Genomic DNA, 17371 nt, shown 5'->3' with positions numbered 1-17371 from the left:
CCTGCGTGCGCGACACGAAGTACCGGAAACGCCCCTGCCCTCTTCGAGCCCGTCGTCCCCGGGCACGGCCGGAGGACGGGGGCAGCTTCGGAACACCGGCTCGCTGGTGTGTGCGCCTGGGCAGCCTCCACTTTGTCGGTCTGCGTAACTCGCCGTCTCTCCTCAGCGAGCAGAGGCAGAAAATGGACGGTGCCGAGTTTCAGTTCGCCCCCTGCACTTTCCTGCCTGCTCAGGCCAGTTCGGCTCCGATTAGCTCGACATGTTTTTTGGGGGGCAGTATTTTGAAGCAGCATGTGGCAAGTGAGCAGAAAACTTTGACATGAATCAGCGCTGGTGAAGTGGACTGAACACTGAATTTGGACGCTATTTGGTACGCACCTGCGTTATAGAAGGAACGAATTACTATTTCCCTAAATAAAGGAACAAGTTAATAATGATACCAAAGGCGTAGGTCTAAAGATGGTACGCATTAATAGGGTAATAGTTTCATGCCTTTCACATGCTTGAGTATATCGGGTAATCCTAGCCAATTATGATGGACCAAAGTTAGCACTGCGGTGATCGGAAAAGCCCCACGGTTTCAGCGAGTTTTTCACATTCATCCACAGGGACACCAAAGTAATGTACTCCCTCTGTAAACTAATATAAGAGTGTTTAGATCACTATTTTAGTGATCTAAACACTCTTATATTAGTTTACGGAGGGAGTAATTTTTTAGAAAATGCTTGTGTGACGGTGGATTTTGATCATCATGTTTTGTCTAGCCTTTTTTCCGCATATTTTTACAAAATGCAAAAAATACAGCACAACACCATACTGTAGTTTGGTAACAGAATAATAAGCATTTCATGCGTGCAGAAACGGAAGAAAATATACTACTCATTTTTTAGAAAATAATTATACCCATTATTGCCCCCAAGGAAAGAGAGGCAAGATGTTAATACGAGGGACCTGCTATGGAAACAAGTAAACGCCAGGGGCTTTCATGGAAACTCAAAACCTCGCAGAAAAGCCCTTTCCCCTTTCGTTCTCGACGGGATATTCCCACGGAATTTATATTTCCGCTCCTCGCCTCGCCTCTCCTCTCCTCTGACCTCTCCCTCTCCTCCCTCCCCATTGCCCCCTCGTCCTCCACCTCGCGCCTTCCAGGAGCTTCGCATCGCGATCGCCGCCGCCGCCGCGAGCTCCCGTCCCATGGTGGGTGCGCCCGCCGGCGGCTAGGGCTCCCGCCTCCCCCCCGGTCCGTCCCGGCCCGGCCCGCAATTCTCGGCGATTTCTCGGGCGATTTCCCCGGAACCCTCCGCCATTTGTCCGCGCTGCTCCCCCGAATCGTACGCAGGGTTTTGGCGGGGCTCCTCCGGCGGAGGAGGAGATGAGCGGGGAGGTGGAATGCAGCGTGTGCCACGCCAAGGTGGCCGTGCCGGCGGCGGCGGTGTCCAAGGCCTACGACAGCCACCGGAGCACCGTCTCGTCGCGGCAGCGCGCGCTCAACGTCCTCCTCGTCTCCGGCGACTGCGTCCTCGCCGGCCTCCAGGTGACCTTGCTTCCTCTCTGCATTCTGCTCGGTGTTATCAGTGTGTCTGGTCGGTCTCGAATGGCTGCGTGTCATACTGTCATGTAACGACTGAACCGTTAGTGCTGTGGAGGAGGCGAATTGAGTGGTTTTGGATGTTTTATGCATATAGTTAGCTACAGCGTAGACTAACTAATGCTTAGAGAAAGTGTGGAGTTTCATGATCTCTGTTTTCCAGTTTCAGTTTCATTTTACTAGACAGTGCCCAATGTTGCAGAAGGGTGTCGCCGGTACATGAGCAAGTATTGATATTTTGGAGGGTCTGTTTAAATGCACGCATCAGCTGCCTGTAGAAGAACAACAAATGTTTTGTGCATATGGCTAGCTACAGTACAAGCTGATGCTAGTTTTTCAGTATGGAGTTTCCTGAGCTCTGTTTTCCAGTGTCACTTTTATTTTACTAGAGTAACTAGACGGTGCCCAATGTTGCAGAAGGAGGTCATTAATAGATGAAAAGTACTGATATTTTGGAGTGCTTACTTGGATGCTCTCCACTGTATATTGATGTTAGCATTTGTCTAGAAACACGCGCCAGCTGCCTGTAGAAGAACCGATATAGACTTCTCTATAACTCGTATTGTTGATACCTAACAGTAAATTCATTCTAGGATTTAAGACTAGAGTAACAGTGTTAATAAATTGTGTAGCCAACTGAGCATGTTCATCCAGCTTTTCATTAACTAATTGGCATTTCATGTTGCACATCCTCATGTCTGTTGACACATTTCTACCTCCTTTTCTGTAGCCGATATTGGTGTACATGTGTAAAGTGGATGGGAAATTCAAATTTAGCCCAGTCAGTGTGAACTTCTTGACAGAGATCACAAAAGTTATCTTTGCCATCATCATGCTGTTCTTCCAGGTATGTTGAATTATCGGCAGTTCCGTTGTAATCCGTTGCTTTGATATGATGCGTCTTTATGTCCATATTCTTTAGTTTGATTATTATCGAGATTAGAAAATAATTTAATTTGTGTGAGGTTAGGTGTTCTGTTTGTTCACTTGAGCATGCTGCCAAGTGAGCTGAATGAGCATTCTGTATAATATTCTCACGTTTTATTCGCAACATTGATTAGATAAGACTTCCTTCCGTAATGATTTCTGTGACTGACTCCCTTATCATGTTTGGTTTTACCTCATGCAGGCTAGGCGTGTAAAGGTGGGAGAGAAGCCACTTCTCACAGTTTCAACATTTGTGCAGGTGAGTAGCTATGCAACATCTTGTCAATTCCTTGCCTGATTTCAATTGAAAAACCCCGCATGATGGATATGCATGCTATCTTGTTTGAAGAGAACATGTGGTTGTGTATCCCCATTACCTGGCCATATGCTGTCAAATTGCTACACGATAGCACAATTAACTGACGGCTAATCATTTATTATTCTACTGTCCATCAGTCTAGCTATACTTTTGTTGTGAAGGCAAAAATATTAGAAATTCAGTGATCTCATATGTGATGCTAATTATTTACCATATGACAGGCTGCCCGCAACAATGTTCTTCTCGCGGTGCCTGCTTTTCTCTATGCCATCAACAATTATTTGAAGTTTACAATGCAGGTAAAGAATTGATAAGACCTCGAAAATTAGGCTTGGCATAGTAACCTTTTCTTACTCTCTCTTTTCTGTTAAAAATGTAAAATAGCGGAGCCCAACATTTATATTGGTGTAACTTGAATCTGGTACAAAATTTCTAACCAACAGAATTGATCCTCTGTGTTATGCAGCTATACTTTAATCCCGCGACAGTGAAAATGCTGGGTAATCTCAAGGTATTGTAGCTTCCTTCTTTACAAGATGCTAGATGTCTGAGTCTTGGTAGTTGCACAATCTCAAGGCTGGTCCATGCATGCATGGGCCACACACGTTCATTTGGATGGGCACACATTCTTTTGTTCATGATTTACTTATAAGATACACAACCTCCTTTTTTGAGTTGGATGCATAACCTCCTAGTAATCTCAGTATTGGAATATGCCTTTCAGTCATTAATTTCATCTGGGGCCTGGCTGCATCTGGAGTACACTTTTCTGGTCTGTGATCATAAGTATGTATTATATCGATGTTTGTAGGTTCTGATAATTGCTGTGCTCCTAAAGGTGTTACTCAGGAGGCGTTTCTCCACAATTCAGGTAAGTTTTCTCTTAATTACCATCAGTCATGTATCTGAACTTGGACATGTTAGTGTTTCAATATTTATAAGCATGAGTGGTCCGGGTGTAAGTCTATTTTTTGTTGGTGCAAGTTAAAAGAAAATTGATAACTTATTTCTTCATATCTATATATAAATGTCCAAATGTAATGTTATACTTATTTTGCGATGCCATGAACTTGTGTGATTGACATCATCCTGTTTTTTGTCGACAGTGGGAAGCCCTTGCTCTGTTGTTAATTGGAATATCTGTTAATCAACTGAAATCACTGCCTGAAGGTTCTACTGCACTTGGTCTTCCTGTTGCAGCTGGGGCCTACCTATACACACTATTTTTTGTAAGTTTTGACTTTCGGCTCAGTTTTTAATTAATTTATCTCATACTTACTTTCCAACAATTTGTGCCTGAGTAACCTGCCGATGAAATTTGGGAGGCTAGCAGAACTATCATTTATGTAATAGTTGTATAGGCCCTGCTCCTTAGCTGTAACTAATCAGAAATGTTGTAGTTTTTTGTCTAGTTGGTACAGTGCTTGGTGCATGCTATTTCTTGCTTTCAGCCATATTACTTGATATTACGGTTCAGCTTTTGGTTACCTGCAACTTCAGCATCTACCTAATATGATCCAGAACTTGTAGTAATTTTCCAGTGGAAATTATAATTGGCTGTGTAAGCACTCTGGGATAGAATTTATACATTCAAATGCTTCACATGGGAACAATATGGAGCTTTTCTTTTTCATTTGAATGTTGTTAACAAAGTGTTAAAAGGAATTTTTTAGAGAGTAGAATTAATGTGACATGTGACATTGCGTACTAATTTTGTGCACAATCAGGTAACAGTTCCTGCATTGGCTTCAGTTTACAATGAAAAGGCTCTGAAAAGCCAGTTCGATACCAGCATATATCTTCAGGTATGACCATATCCTTGTGTACTCTTCTATGGCTATTTCGGTCTGGCACTATTTGCTACTCAATGACAATGTCCTAAGTATATTAATGCATTTGTTCTATTTCTCTAAAAAGCTACTTCTCATCATGTTTGTTATCTTTACAGAACTTATTTCTGTATGGATATGGTGCAATATTTAATTTCCTTGGGCTTGTGATCACTGCCCTCGTCCAAGGTAATTTTCTGGAGTACGTCTCTCTCATGATAAACAGTTTCACTTTTGTGTCCTTTTCTTTTGTTCTGTGTTGTGTTGCCAAAACATTTTGCTCTGTGGATACAAATTGGCCTTATGTTAGCTTGCTATAAGATATTGGTTGCGTAAAATTTACAGGACCTCGTAGCTTTCACATTCTGGAAGGGCATTCAAAGGCCACCATGTTTCTTATTTGCAACAATGCTGCACAAGGCATACTTTCGTCATTTTTCTTCAAATATGCAGGTATGTTACCAGCATGAAAACTTCTCTTGTAATTGTTTGACATGCTCTTGAAATGTACTCCCTCCGTAAACTAATATAAGAGTGTTTAGATCACTACTTTAGTAATCTAAACACTCTTATATTAGTTTACAGAGGGAGTACCACATTTCTTCAGTAACCTTGAAGACTTCTTATTCTATTTACATGGCATGTACACACCAAAACTTTGGCATTAAATGTTCAGCATCTAACTAATCAAAGTTTTGCTTAAAATCGGAGTACATAAAGCACACTGAAGATGAGCATATTCAGTCCTAAGTCGGGAGAGCATACATATATACATGTATATTCTAATTCTATGATGTGCAATTTGGTTACTGTATGTTAGTTTTGCAAAGTGAAATGTGGTGAGATTCAGCACATTAATGATGAATGCAGATACAATTTTGAAGAAGTACTCATCCACAATCGCCACAATCTTTACTGGGGTAGCGTCTGCTATACTGTTCGGTCATACTCTGACTATAAATTTTGTTCTTGGAATATCAATAGTAATTATATCTATGCATCAGGTAACGTGCATTCCCTTCTTTGTTGATTCAGTCATTGAAGTTACTTCTACCCTTACATGTTTCTGATGGGTCTTTGTTGCAGTATCTCGCAAACCAAATTAAGGATCAAGTGCCAAGCAGCAAAATTGAGATGTCTGATGCTGAGGATGACAGGTCAGTCATGTTTTGTACTCAACTAGTTGATACTTGGTGCACCCAAATTGCTCTGAAGTTTCATCCTGCGATTCGCCTTCAGAAGAAATTAATTGTTTTCTACTGTAGCCAATGAAAACTTGATGCACTTCATTAGTACGTAATATACTAATATGTGTGTTTTGATGGATGCCTTGTCCAGCAGATTAGAGGAATCTGTAATTGTCAAAGTTGACACGGTGGCAAGTGAGGTAACTATATAGTACTTTCAAGGCGCTGTTTTTGCCAAATTTGTAAGTCTGACAGCCATTCCATATGTGCATACAGGCTAAACACCGCCATGGATCTGATGAGAGGCAGCCACTTCTTCCCGTCTGATGTCGTCTCGGAGGTATTTCTCTCCTCTTTTCCGAATAGTACTAGCATAGGGCTTATGCTCTCCACCATGCACCCATGTGTATCTTATCAATGGATTCATCCCGTCTAACGGTCTGTCTTCTGTATGTTTATCGACAATTTCAGTTCCTCCGATCCTTATGTATATCCGAGCTCTTCCCCTCGACAGGGAGACGAGCGATGTCGCCAAGGCAGCGTCTGCACTTGAAGCAGAGCATGTGATGATTTATATAGCCTTGTAGCCTTTTGACCTGATGTTCCTGAGGCTGCACCATGATGTTTAAAGGAGTACCATCATAGAGAGATGCCCATTCGGTGGCACGAGGGCGAGCTTGCTGAGATACTGTAGAGGGGAACAAATGAATTGACCTTGTTGTCGTGAAACTGATGTGATGGATTAAAGAATAAATATATTCAGCATTTCAGCCCATATTCAAATGTTTTCATCTTTTTTCCCCCCAAACATAGTAGTAGTTTATTTGTGCTCTATGCTAGTAGTAATTTACTCCACTGTTAAGATGGTTTGATTTGCTAAAAATGGGCGGACACTGGACATACTGAATCGATGTGCCCACGACAGTGCATATATGCCAGGTCTAAGCAGTAGTCTTATCTATCTGTAACCCACCAGTGGATGCGAAGATGCCCTTAATCTGGGTTCTTGTGTCTTCTTGCTTGCAGCTCCACATACTAGTACTAGATGTATATTTTAGTTTTGATTAATGCGTTCCATATACTAGTACGAGATGTATATTTTAATTTTGATTAATGTGGAAAAGCGGCAACAGATCAGAAATCCAATTCGGCTCCTAGATACACATGATCCTGTGCGTGAAAAATAATTTTTAAAATGTCAAAAGAATCTCGACAAAAAATTGGCGTGTTCATAGTCACATCCAAATGCTACCTGCAATTTTTTGGTAAAAGGTTAGGCATTTTGGCCCGTGTAAAAAAAAACAAATTGAACACCAAACGTTACATCCAAAGTTTTTTTTCCGGACAAAACAATGTTGCTTCATTTCGCATGAAAATTGTCAAGCATACTTGCGACACTAACCCGAACATCTATAAAAATAATCAGGATTTTTTATTCTTTTTACTTTTATTTTATTTTACTATCCATATGGGAGCGAATGCATCGGGGAGCCAAAACGCCCTCATAGCCTTTTCTAGGCAACTCAAGACTCAGTAATGAAGCTCCAAGTCCACCGAACTATGGGTACGCAAGGCTACCAATCAAGGCCAGCTGCATCCTCTTTGTGTTTGACCCATCCGTGCATCCTTTTATCTGAATGATGCCGCTATCTTTGTTGCATCAATCAAGGATGATATTCATTTGTTGGCATCGACTCTAAGCTCCTTTGAGGAGGTAACCGGCATGGTCACCAGCTACGCCAAAAGCCTTGTGGCGTCCATTCGTTGTGGCAACATCGACCTTGACGACATCTTGCAGGCCTTCCTAGCGGTCCAACTACTTTCCCCGTGTGATATCTTGCTCTTCCGTTGTTGGTCACAAGGCTCAAGGGCATCCACTTTCAACATTTTGAGGACAAGGTGGGGGCAAGCTTCCACCTTGGTTGGTTGTGCATGTGGCTACGTGGGTGCGCATTGTTTTAGTCAAGGTTGTGCTCACTGCCATTCCCATTTACCACCTCACGCCTTTTGATCTTCTAGTTGAGGTGATGAAGAAGATTGATAGCCTACACCGTGCCTACCTTTGGGCGAGCTGTGATAAAGTGACCGGCAAAAGTTCAAGGTTAATTGGAATATAGTATGCAAGCCAAGATTTATGGTGTCCTGGGAGTGCTCAACCTCGATAAATTTGCGACCGCCTTACACTTGTGTTGGCTCTTGTACGAATGGGCTGATCCACCTAAGGCTTGGTCTGGCTCGGGAACGCCTTGCACTAGCAACGACAAAGATCCCTTTTACTTCTGCCACATGGACATTTTCTCGGTGTGTAAGCACAAGTGCTCCCTTGGTGATTTTCGTAATTAATGTCAACATATCTTTTGTTGGACTAACGGTTCTATCTAGTATATTTCAGACAAGTTCAACAGTGGCATGGAAGGGACAAGAGGATGTGGTCCCCCTTCAAAATGCTAAGGACACGGATTGGCAAAAGCTCAAGACTCTACATTTTTGGTTAAGTGATCCAAGATCACATTGAGTCCATAGGAAAGCCAATACTATTAAAAGGGGGTGATGTTTTGATTATGATCTATTTGCTCAAGTGCTTAGTGATATTGCTCCAAAACCCTCAACCACTTTCTCTATCCAAATCTGTCCTAAACCCTACATTCCAACTCGGTCCCACTGAAACTTCCCTATCCGGACCTACCGAGTTCATCTGGACACTGCCACAACCAAACCCTAACAAATCGGATCCATCGATATGGATCTCGGTCTCACCGAGATGGCCTTGCCAACTCTCTGGAACCTGTTGCAATTATTCCGGTCCTATCGAGTTTTGCGATCGGTGCCACCGAGACGGCTTGCCAACTAGCTGTTGCCTTATTGCTTCACTTCAGTCCTACTGAGTTGATGCAATCGGTGCCACCGAAACAAGGTTTGCCCTAACCATTGCACATCGGTCCATCCGAGTTGTTTCCAGTCGGTCCCGCCGAGACCTCCAACGTTCATATCTTTTACACAGGTCGGTGCCACCGAGATTTCTGATCGATGCCACAGAGTTGAGCCAAAAGTTTGTAATGGTTGGATTTCGTGTGGAGGCTATATATACCCCTCCACCCCTCTTAGTCAGTAAGAGGGCCATCAGAACGTGCCTACACTTCCACTACTCATTTTCTGAGAGAGAACCACCTACTCATGTGTTGAGATCAAGATATTCCATTCCTACCATTTGAACCTTGATTTCTAGCCTTCCCCAAGTTGCTTTCCACTCAAATCCTTCTTCCACCATAGCCAGATCTGAGAGAGAGGGAGAGTTGAGTGTTGGGGAGACTATCAATTGAAGAACAAGAGCAAGGAGTTCATCATCATCACATTGTCTATTACCTTTTGGAGAGTGGTGTCTCCTAGATTGGTTAGGTGTCGCTTGGGAGCCTCCGACATGATGTGGAGTTGAAGCAAGAAGTTTGTAAGGGCAAGGCGATCGCCTACTTCATGAAGATCTACCCGAGTAAGGCAAGTCCTTCGAAGACGATGGCCATGGTGGGATAGACAAGGTTTCTTCTTCATGGACCCTTTGTGGGTGGAGCCTTCCATGGACTCGGGCAGCCGTTACCCTTCATGGGTTGAAGTCTCCATCAAACATGGACGTACGATAGCACCACCTATCGGAACCATGCCAAAAATCTTCGCGTCTCCATTGCGTTTGCACTCTCCAATTCCGATCCTGTTGGGGGTATGACCCCACGATGTAACCTGCCCTAAAAGGGCCTGGTTAGGCTGCTGGCGACTTAACAATGAAGCCTTAGAAAGGCCCAAGAAACCAAGATGCGGAGCCAAGGAGGCGGCTTACGAGGAGGGCCAGTTGGAGGCCCAGGACCAGAAGACGGTGCGTGATCCGGAGGTGTAAGACGCCCGACGGCGACTTGCCAAAGAAGGCAAGGCGACTTAGAGCCAAGATCGATTACGAAGTATAATCAGACCCCGGACTCTTGTAAGCCCAGGGCCTGAACCTATGTATATAAAGGCGAGTCCCTGCGATGGGTAAACTTAAAGTTGCAATCAATCGATAGCTAGGTCGAGCGAATTCACTCCCCTGTAATCGATACTCAAGAAATAGCAACAAGAGCAGGAGTAGGCTTTTACTTTCACCTTGAGGGGCCGAACCTGGGTAAAATCATGTCCTTTGTCCCGCTCAACCCCTTCAAGCTAATCACCGTAGCGATGGCCTTGCACCTAAGTCCTTTCACTAGGGCATCTGTCGTGTTTACCCACGACAGTTGGCACCTATCGTGGGGCCAGCGCACGATGGTTTCGAGTTCTTGAAGGGATCTTTCCTAGGGATCGAGGGGTACGCCGTTGATATGATGATTAAGAGTCGCGGCGGCAAGCTCTACATCGACGACGCTAGCTGGGCCCCGAGGCCGACTCAATCGAGTACGTGTACCAGGTCCCCTTTGGCGGAATTCACGTCTTGATCGGCAAAATCGGCGAATCTGAGCCTGAGCCGGACACCTGCACTGACCTCATCGAGTCGGCTCGGTGCACGCAGCCCGCCCGGGTTCAACCCGGCCGGAAGCGTGTTTTCATCGGCTTCACGCAAGGCTTGGAGCTTGTGGAAAATTCCGCATCTGGGGGAGAGACTGTCATCTACTCAGGTGATGAGTCCTCAACTGGAGAGACAGAGTCAATCTATCAGCTTCAAGACGGCGGGCTTGGGGCCTATTTCAATGGCACAGTATTCCGGACCCCTATGAGCCGCTGTGCAGGGCTGCTATCTTCATGGCTGGCACAGGGCCGACTCTCAATAATTCAACAGCGGCTGCAACAGCCTCTAACCCGGCCGCGGCAAGGGCTGGTGGATCCGGGTCAGGCAGGCCACCGACTCAAGTACTGCTGGATCTCATGGGTACCTTGACAGCTGAAAGTGCTAGTTATCGACTAGAGGGGGGTGAATAGGCGTTTTTTATGAAAGTCTTCAAAACATGAGAGTTTCGAAGACAAACAATAGAAATGAACTTATTGACATGCAGCGGAAGGTAGACTACACTAGGCAAGCCATAGTCAAGTATTCAATGAAGTGAAAGCACGAAGACTAATAGCAGCTAGGTAGTAAAGATCAGGATGGAAGATAGTATGAAGCCAAACAACAATAGTAGTCACATAGTGAAGTCAAACAGGTAATGCAAGCAGGCAATGACTTCACGAAGACAAACTGTAAGTAAAGAGATGGAGAAGATAGAACCAGTCGCTTGGTGAGGACAAGGATTTATTGGACCAGTTTCAGTTGCTGTGACAACTGTACGTCTGGTTAGGGAGGCTGAGATTTAACTCAGAAGACCGCATCTTCACCTTATTCCCCTTGAGCTAAGGACACCCAGTCATCGCCCAATCACTCTGGTAAGTCTTCAAGGTAGACTTCCAAACCTTCACAGACTTCGTTCACTGGCAATCCACAATGACTCTTGGATGCTCAGAACCTGACGCCTAACCGGCTGGAGGATTCACAGTCCTCAAGTGTAACAAGTCTTCAGGTCACGCGGACAGAAAGACTTCAGTGATGCCTAACACTCTTTGGCTCTGGGTGTTTTGGGCTTTGTCCTCGCAAGGATTTCTCTCTCTCAAAAGCTTCGGAGGTGGGTTGCTCTCAAACGACAAAAGCCGTGCACTAACTCTGAGCAGCCACCAATTTATGGTGTAGGGGGTGGGCTATTTATAGCCACTAGGCAACCCGACCTGATTTGTCTGAAATGACCCTGGGTCACTAAGGAACTGACACGTGTTCCAATGGTCAGATTTCAAACACACGCGGCAGCTTGACTTGGGCTACAAGTAAAGCTGACTCATCCGCCTCTGGATAAGATTTGCTCTCATTGTCTTCGCTCGAAGACATAGGATTTGGTTGAGCATCACTTCAGTCACTCTGACTTTGTTCACTTGGACCCCACTTAACAGTACGGTGGTTCCTATGACTCAACAAAGAAGAAAATGAAACTACGAAACAACTATGTCTTCGCGCTCCAAAGTCTTCATGCGATGTCTTCTCATGTCATAGTCTTCAATGTGAATATCTTCACATACCACCATTGTCTTCAATGTCTTCACACATTTTTAGGGGTCAGCTCCGGTAGGTAAACCGAATCAATGTGGGACTACTACCTGTGTTATCCTGCAATTCTCACAAACACATTAGTCCCTCAACCAGGTTTGTCGTCAATACTCCAAAACCAACTAGGGGTGGCACTAGATGCACTTACAATCTCCCCCTTTTTGGTGATTGATGACAAACTGGTTGAAGTTTTCAACGGGGATAAAATTATGTGAAATTGTAAAGAATTAAGATATTGTCTTCATAAGTAGCAAAAGGCTCCCCCTGAAGATGTGCATATAAGTATTTTGCTTTTGGAATGCAAATGCACATGGCAGGTTGTACTTGTGGAGATCCTCTTCAACTTATGAAGACAATTCATCATGCATAAAAGATATAACGAAGATAATGATATGCATAATTAAAAATGGACGTCTGCAATATGACTTCGTGTGAGATTTATCATCACACATGCGGAATTTATCATCACATCACAGAATAGCAGAAAAAGTAGCAGACGACCATCAAGGTTAAGTGTTACAACTCAAAGAACCAAATGTATCAAAAGCGAGAGTTGTAAACACTTGGCAAAAGTATAGCATCCACCTATATGGACCCGCTTGAAGACTATCAACTCATATGCTTCTCCCCCTTTTGTCAGTAAGGACCAAAAAGGTTGAAGACATAGAGTCTCTACTTGTTCCCATGAGTAGGTGAAGCAGAAGGGTCGTCGTTGAGGTTTGGTGGTGCAGAAGAACTTGGTGCAGTGTCGATATGCGCCGAAGTTGGAGGTGGTGAAGTAGCATCATCTTGGTCATCAATGACTCTGGCATTAACAGTTGCAGCTGAGGAGGAATAGTCAGAGTCTTCAAGTGAGGGAGTCTGGCGCAAGACAACATTCCTTGGAGGAGTGGAGTCAAACTTGAATCTCTCTGTGAAGCCATCGTCTTGAAGATTAGCTTCAGCACTGAGCAATGTCAAACTCTTCCATGACCTCCTACAGGTTTCATGGGTGACAAATGCATTCTTGGTGGCAAGATTGCGAATGCGGTTGACACCCACCAAGAGGCTTTGCATCTGTCGCTTCAGCCAGTCGTTATGCTTATCCGGTTTTTGATGCAAGGTGACGAGAAGCTCTCGGTCATTGAGAACACGAGATCGCTTCCGAGGCCTTTGAGCAATAGTACTTTCAGTGGCTTCAGTATGGGCACGGTGAGGTTCATGTGTATTGCCAACTAAAGGATAAACACAAGTGACGGCCTGAACTCCTTCGATGGGCTGTGTGAAGCTTTGGTGATCAACATTGTGAAGATAAACAGGCTCCTTGGCAGGTTCTGGGTAAATGGCTTCAACAGACATATCAACCTCTGGCAAGAATATCAGATGGTTGCGTGCAGAGGCCTGATAGTTGACAGCTGAATGAAGCTTGATAAGGCGCATAACCCATGGAGCATAGAACTTCAGACCAAAGATATCAGAGCCAGATGCAGCCAATTGCCTGATGAAGAAGTCTTGAGCATTGAAGCTGATGCCATTGAAGATATAGAAAACCAATGTCTTCATTGCTTCTTCAAGCTTCGCTGCAGGAGAATGTCCCTTGATAGGCCAAAGAGTTCGCCTGATAATATGATAAATAGTGCGGGGCAGATACTCTAGGTCATCAACAAAGAATTCCCGGGGATATTCAGCGTCGCGAGGCAGTGGCTTCATCATGCTCAGCATTTGGCTCATGTTGGGTTCAGGCTTCTGGAAGATGCTCTCCAAAGCATTGCGGTGAAGCTGACAACCAGGTTCAAAGAGTTCACCTAGAGTGGGCAGGCCAATTAGCTCAATGATATCGAGAGCTTTGGCTTCATGATGTGTATTGCCTGTCATCCACTCGAGGATCCATGTCTTCGGATCCCTGTTGTAGCCGCGGATGTGGAGGGTAGCATAGAATTGCAGCAAAAGCTCTTCGTTCAAGTGCTCTTTATCAGTCACAAATGGCAGCAGACCAGCATCTCGGAAACAGTCAAGGGCTTCTTCTAAGCAGGGTAGTCCAACAATAGCTTCGCAGTCTAGACGCATGTGGGGAAAGATGTGCCCTTGATCATAAAGAACACATGAATAGTAACTGCGCTGCTGGTAGCTCCAGAACCGATCAGATGAAATTCTTGGCCTTGAGTATGGGTTCTTGTTGCTGTCAAAGAAGGTGTTGTGTGCAATGAAGCCATTCACATTGAAAGATCCTGGTGAAGTTGCAGTACCTGGAAACCTTGGCAACCTTGGCTTAGGCTTCTGGACTTGAGGCCTGTGCTCAACATGATAGTCAAATTGTGGACCGGCAGCAGGTGGAGGAACCAGAATGGGACAGCGAACCATGACAGGTTGGTCGCGATCAAATGTCAGCTCGATAGTGTGTGGCCTTGGAGGCGGTACAGGAGCATCGGCATTGACGTGAGCTGCAAGTGGTATAATGGCTTCAGGTGCAACAGCAACTTCAGGTGCATTAGAAGCTTCAGGCTCATTAACTTCAGGCGGCACATTGACTTCAGGCGCCACATATGCTTCAGCCATGACAACGTCATTGGCTTGAGTGTTGGTGTTGGTATCCGCCTCAATGTTATCAACCTCCACTTGAGTAGCTGGAGGGTCGGACACGTTCTCCTCAAGAACAACTTCAGGGTTTGACGGGGGTGTAGCAACACGTTCTTCTTCTTCTCTTGGTTCTTCTTGTTCATCGGCTGATGCAGCCGGAATGTCTTCAGCAGCTTTGGCTTCAGACTCTGAGATGTTCGCAGTTGGAGTGGCTTCAGGAAACACTTGGCATGATACGGAGTGGTGGTGCTCTTCTCCTTCTGCAACACTCGAAAGAGTGACTTGTGGCCTTGGTCCTTTATGAAGCCTGCGAAATGCTGGCGACGCTTGTGGAGATGGAGTTGTTTGGGCCACAAAGTCTTCATCATCAAGCACCGGAGTGGTGACTTGAGTTGGGGGAGTACGAGGTGATTCATCTTGACAGGGGGAGGCTTGAGGGTGATCAGCCCATGAATCATCCTGAGCGATTGGCGTCAAAGGACGACCAATGCTGATGAGTTCGCTGTTCATGAGAATAGGCGATGATACCATTGGGTTCTCAATCTGAGGAAGGACTTCATCATCTTCTACATTGTCTTGGGGACCAATGTCTTCAGCTGCGGTGGGATCAACAGCTGGAATGACTTCAGCTTCAGGAGCCTCTGTGGTAGCAGGCTCATGAACTATCAAATGACGCTCTTGATGTGCAGATGCAGGACGAGCAACTGAGATTGGCTCGACGACAAGGGGCTCTGTGGGAGCAGCCCGGACTTTCTTCTTTGTCTTTCTCTTCTTGGTCGGTGGCGCATCGTCAGTGGTGTTCTTGTTCTTGCGCTTTCTGGCTTCGGCTGTCCTTGTTTTCTTGAGTTCCGAAGCCACTGTGGGGACCTTAGGCTTCACGCCAGTCATGCTGGCGGGGAAGACAATGCGAGGTTCTTCCCGCCTGGATGCTTCAGCTGGGGCCACAGTAGGCTTCTTCTGCTTGGCAGCCATCTTGTGGTCGATGCCAGGACGCCCAAGTGCTTTGCGCTTCTCAGCTTCATTGTAAGCTTGAACACACTTGGCAGCGAGGAGCTTCATGCGCTCTCGTGAACCTTTAGCTTCGTCACGTTTCTTGTGAAGCGCCTCCTTGAGCTCATGCATCATTTGCTTGAAGTTTTGGACATCAGTCACACTGAGTTTGGCCATATGCTTCTTGAACTGGGCTTTTTCATAGTCAATCTTGTGCTTCAGTTCAACAATTCTCTGAGCTAGAGCCAGCTCAGGAGCAATGGCTCCATGGAAGGAGACGCTGAGGCCGATTGGGAGCTGAAGATCATCAAAACTGAGGTTGGGGCTGTCAAACCACTCATCAATGAACTTGTTCAGGATGTCCACATCGAAAAGGGGAAGATCGCTGAAGATTTCCGCCTCTTGCTTGCTCTTTATCAGCAGCTCAAGAGCATCATCGCCAAGATCGTCGTCACTAGACAGATCAATGGCTTCGTTCTCATTCCTCAGAACTGCAGCTGGGGTCAGTGTTTGACCAGTAATCTGCATGGGCTTCTTCTTCTTCTCAGTCTTGGATATGCGAGAAAGATCTTCAGAATGCACACCAGGTGCAGGAGGAGCAGTGGCCAAGGGCTTCGCACGCGAAGCTTTTGGTGCAGTGGAGGGCTTTGAAGCCTTGGGTTTCTTCTGCTTTTGAGGCTTCGGCAGAGCAGGAGCTTCATCAAAATCAGCTTCATCTCCAGACTGATCAATTGTGGCCCTCTGAGCAGCGATGTAGGAGAGGAGACCATCAAAGTTGTCGAAGGGCCCGATGACATTGGGATTGGCATCACGTGTGCCATCAACCCGCGGAGCAGAAAGACCTGGGTTGAAATTGCATCCAAGACTCTTCTTGTTCTCTTTGGCCGATGCCTTTGCATGCTGAAAGTTGTGCTTGAAAAGATTATCGTCACGACACCATAGCAATGATGATGGGTCGGCATTGGCAGGCTGTGGTCCACGGACCATACAGGGGTAGAAACCCTGAGCAATAGCTTCAGCTCTGTTCTTGGGTTGAAGATTTCGAAAGAGAATATCACCCCAAGGACTCTTGATGGCATTCTTCTCAGCATACTCCTGGGTCACGAATCTGTATTTGAACCATTGCTCGGCCCAATATCGTCGAATCCACTGGATTCGAGTTTTGCGCTGATTGTAATCCTTTTCTGGATCAGTCTTGTACAACTCATAGAGATCTGGTGGCAAATCCCTTGATGTGCCCCCACGGCGCTGCCTGCCTCCCTTCCTTGCAGCCTTTTCTATGGCCATGAAGTTTAGACTGAATGGCTTCAAAGCTGTCAAAGTCTTCCGTCTGCTGGTCAGACAAGAACTAGCTTCGGGAGAGTTAATGTGATGCTGTAAGAATTCTGCAAATGAATGCAGACTATGAGAACCAAGGGATTCTCCCACGGACATGTACCTGTGACAACATTAGAGATGCGAGGGAAAGGGAAGAGGTCATATGCATTCTCAGAAGATTTTGAAGATAAATCAGTTTGAAGACATTGACCTCATAGCGCGAAGACATTCACTTATATGTTGAGAGTTGGTTCCAGATTTGTACGAATCCAAGAATAGGTACAAGTGAGGAATCTAACTATGTGTGAAGCATAAGTGAATACCCTAGGCTCGTTATGAGATGCAGAACAGGGTAGATCCAAATTTGTGGAGGCAGAAACCACTTTTGGTATAGAAAGATGAATCCATCAGATCAAAAAGACAGTAAAAAGTGAGTTTTAATTACCACACGATGAACTGCTAGACGGGGTAGAGAGGAGGCTGAGTAGTTCGATCTTCCGTGCCCTAACTTGGGGACGGAGGACACCTACGGTGGCGGCGGAGAAGGCGAGGTCCGCGGCCGGCGTGAGGACG

The 17371-nt window shown here is 45.4% G+C and overlaps 1 protein-coding gene across 2 annotated transcripts; it reads left to right on the top strand.

Annotated features, from left to right (window-relative positions):
* Positions 1–1054: 1054 nt before the first annotated feature.
* Positions 1055–6625, top strand: LOC123080044 (CMP-sialic acid transporter 3). 2 transcript variants are annotated; one of them, XM_044502902.1, is made up of 15 exons: positions 1055–1534; positions 2319–2435; positions 2718–2774; positions 3056–3133; positions 3301–3345; positions 3646–3705; positions 3941–4063; positions 4562–4639; positions 4783–4852; positions 5009–5116; positions 5534–5667; positions 5750–5820; positions 6002–6050; positions 6127–6190; positions 6322–6625. In XM_044502902.1, the coding sequence occupies exons 1-14, from the start codon at positions 1373–1375 to the stop codon at positions 6175–6177; spliced, it is 1203 nt and encodes a 400-aa protein (XP_044358837.1). In that variant the 5' UTR covers positions 1055–1372; the 3' UTR covers positions 6178–6190; positions 6322–6625. The 2 variants fall into 2 exon arrangements, with proteins under 2 accessions (XP_044358837.1, XP_044358838.1); XM_044502903.1 differs by having other exon boundaries at positions 1056–1534; positions 6005–6050.
* The last annotated feature ends 10746 nt before the right edge of the window (positions 6626–17371 follow it).

The sequence above is a fragment of the Triticum aestivum genome, chromosome 3D, assembly GCF_018294505.1.
Source record: "Triticum aestivum cultivar Chinese Spring chromosome 3D, IWGSC CS RefSeq v2.1, whole genome shotgun sequence".
In the NCBI taxonomy this organism is placed as follows: domain Eukaryota; kingdom Viridiplantae; phylum Streptophyta; class Magnoliopsida; order Poales; family Poaceae; genus Triticum; species Triticum aestivum.
The sequence above is the reverse complement of the archived record's forward strand: the minus strand, read 5'-3'. Positions and strand labels throughout refer to the sequence as shown.

What these genes read in the sequence shown, in the direction of transcription:
- LOC123080044 (XM_044502902.1), top strand. Translation starts at nt 1,373, where the DNA reads ATGAGCGGGGAGGTGGAATGCAGCGTGTGCCACGCCAAGGTGGCCGTG. An exon ending in ATTTGAAGTTTACAATGCAG is followed by an intron (nt 3,134 to 3,300) that starts GTAAAGAATTGA and finishes TGTGTTATGCAG; the next exon opens with CTATACTTTAATCCCGCGAC. An exon ending in GATCACTGCCCTCGTCCAAG is followed by an intron (nt 4,853 to 5,008) that starts GTAATTTTCTGG and finishes TAAAATTTACAG; the next exon opens with GACCTCGTAGCTTTCACATT.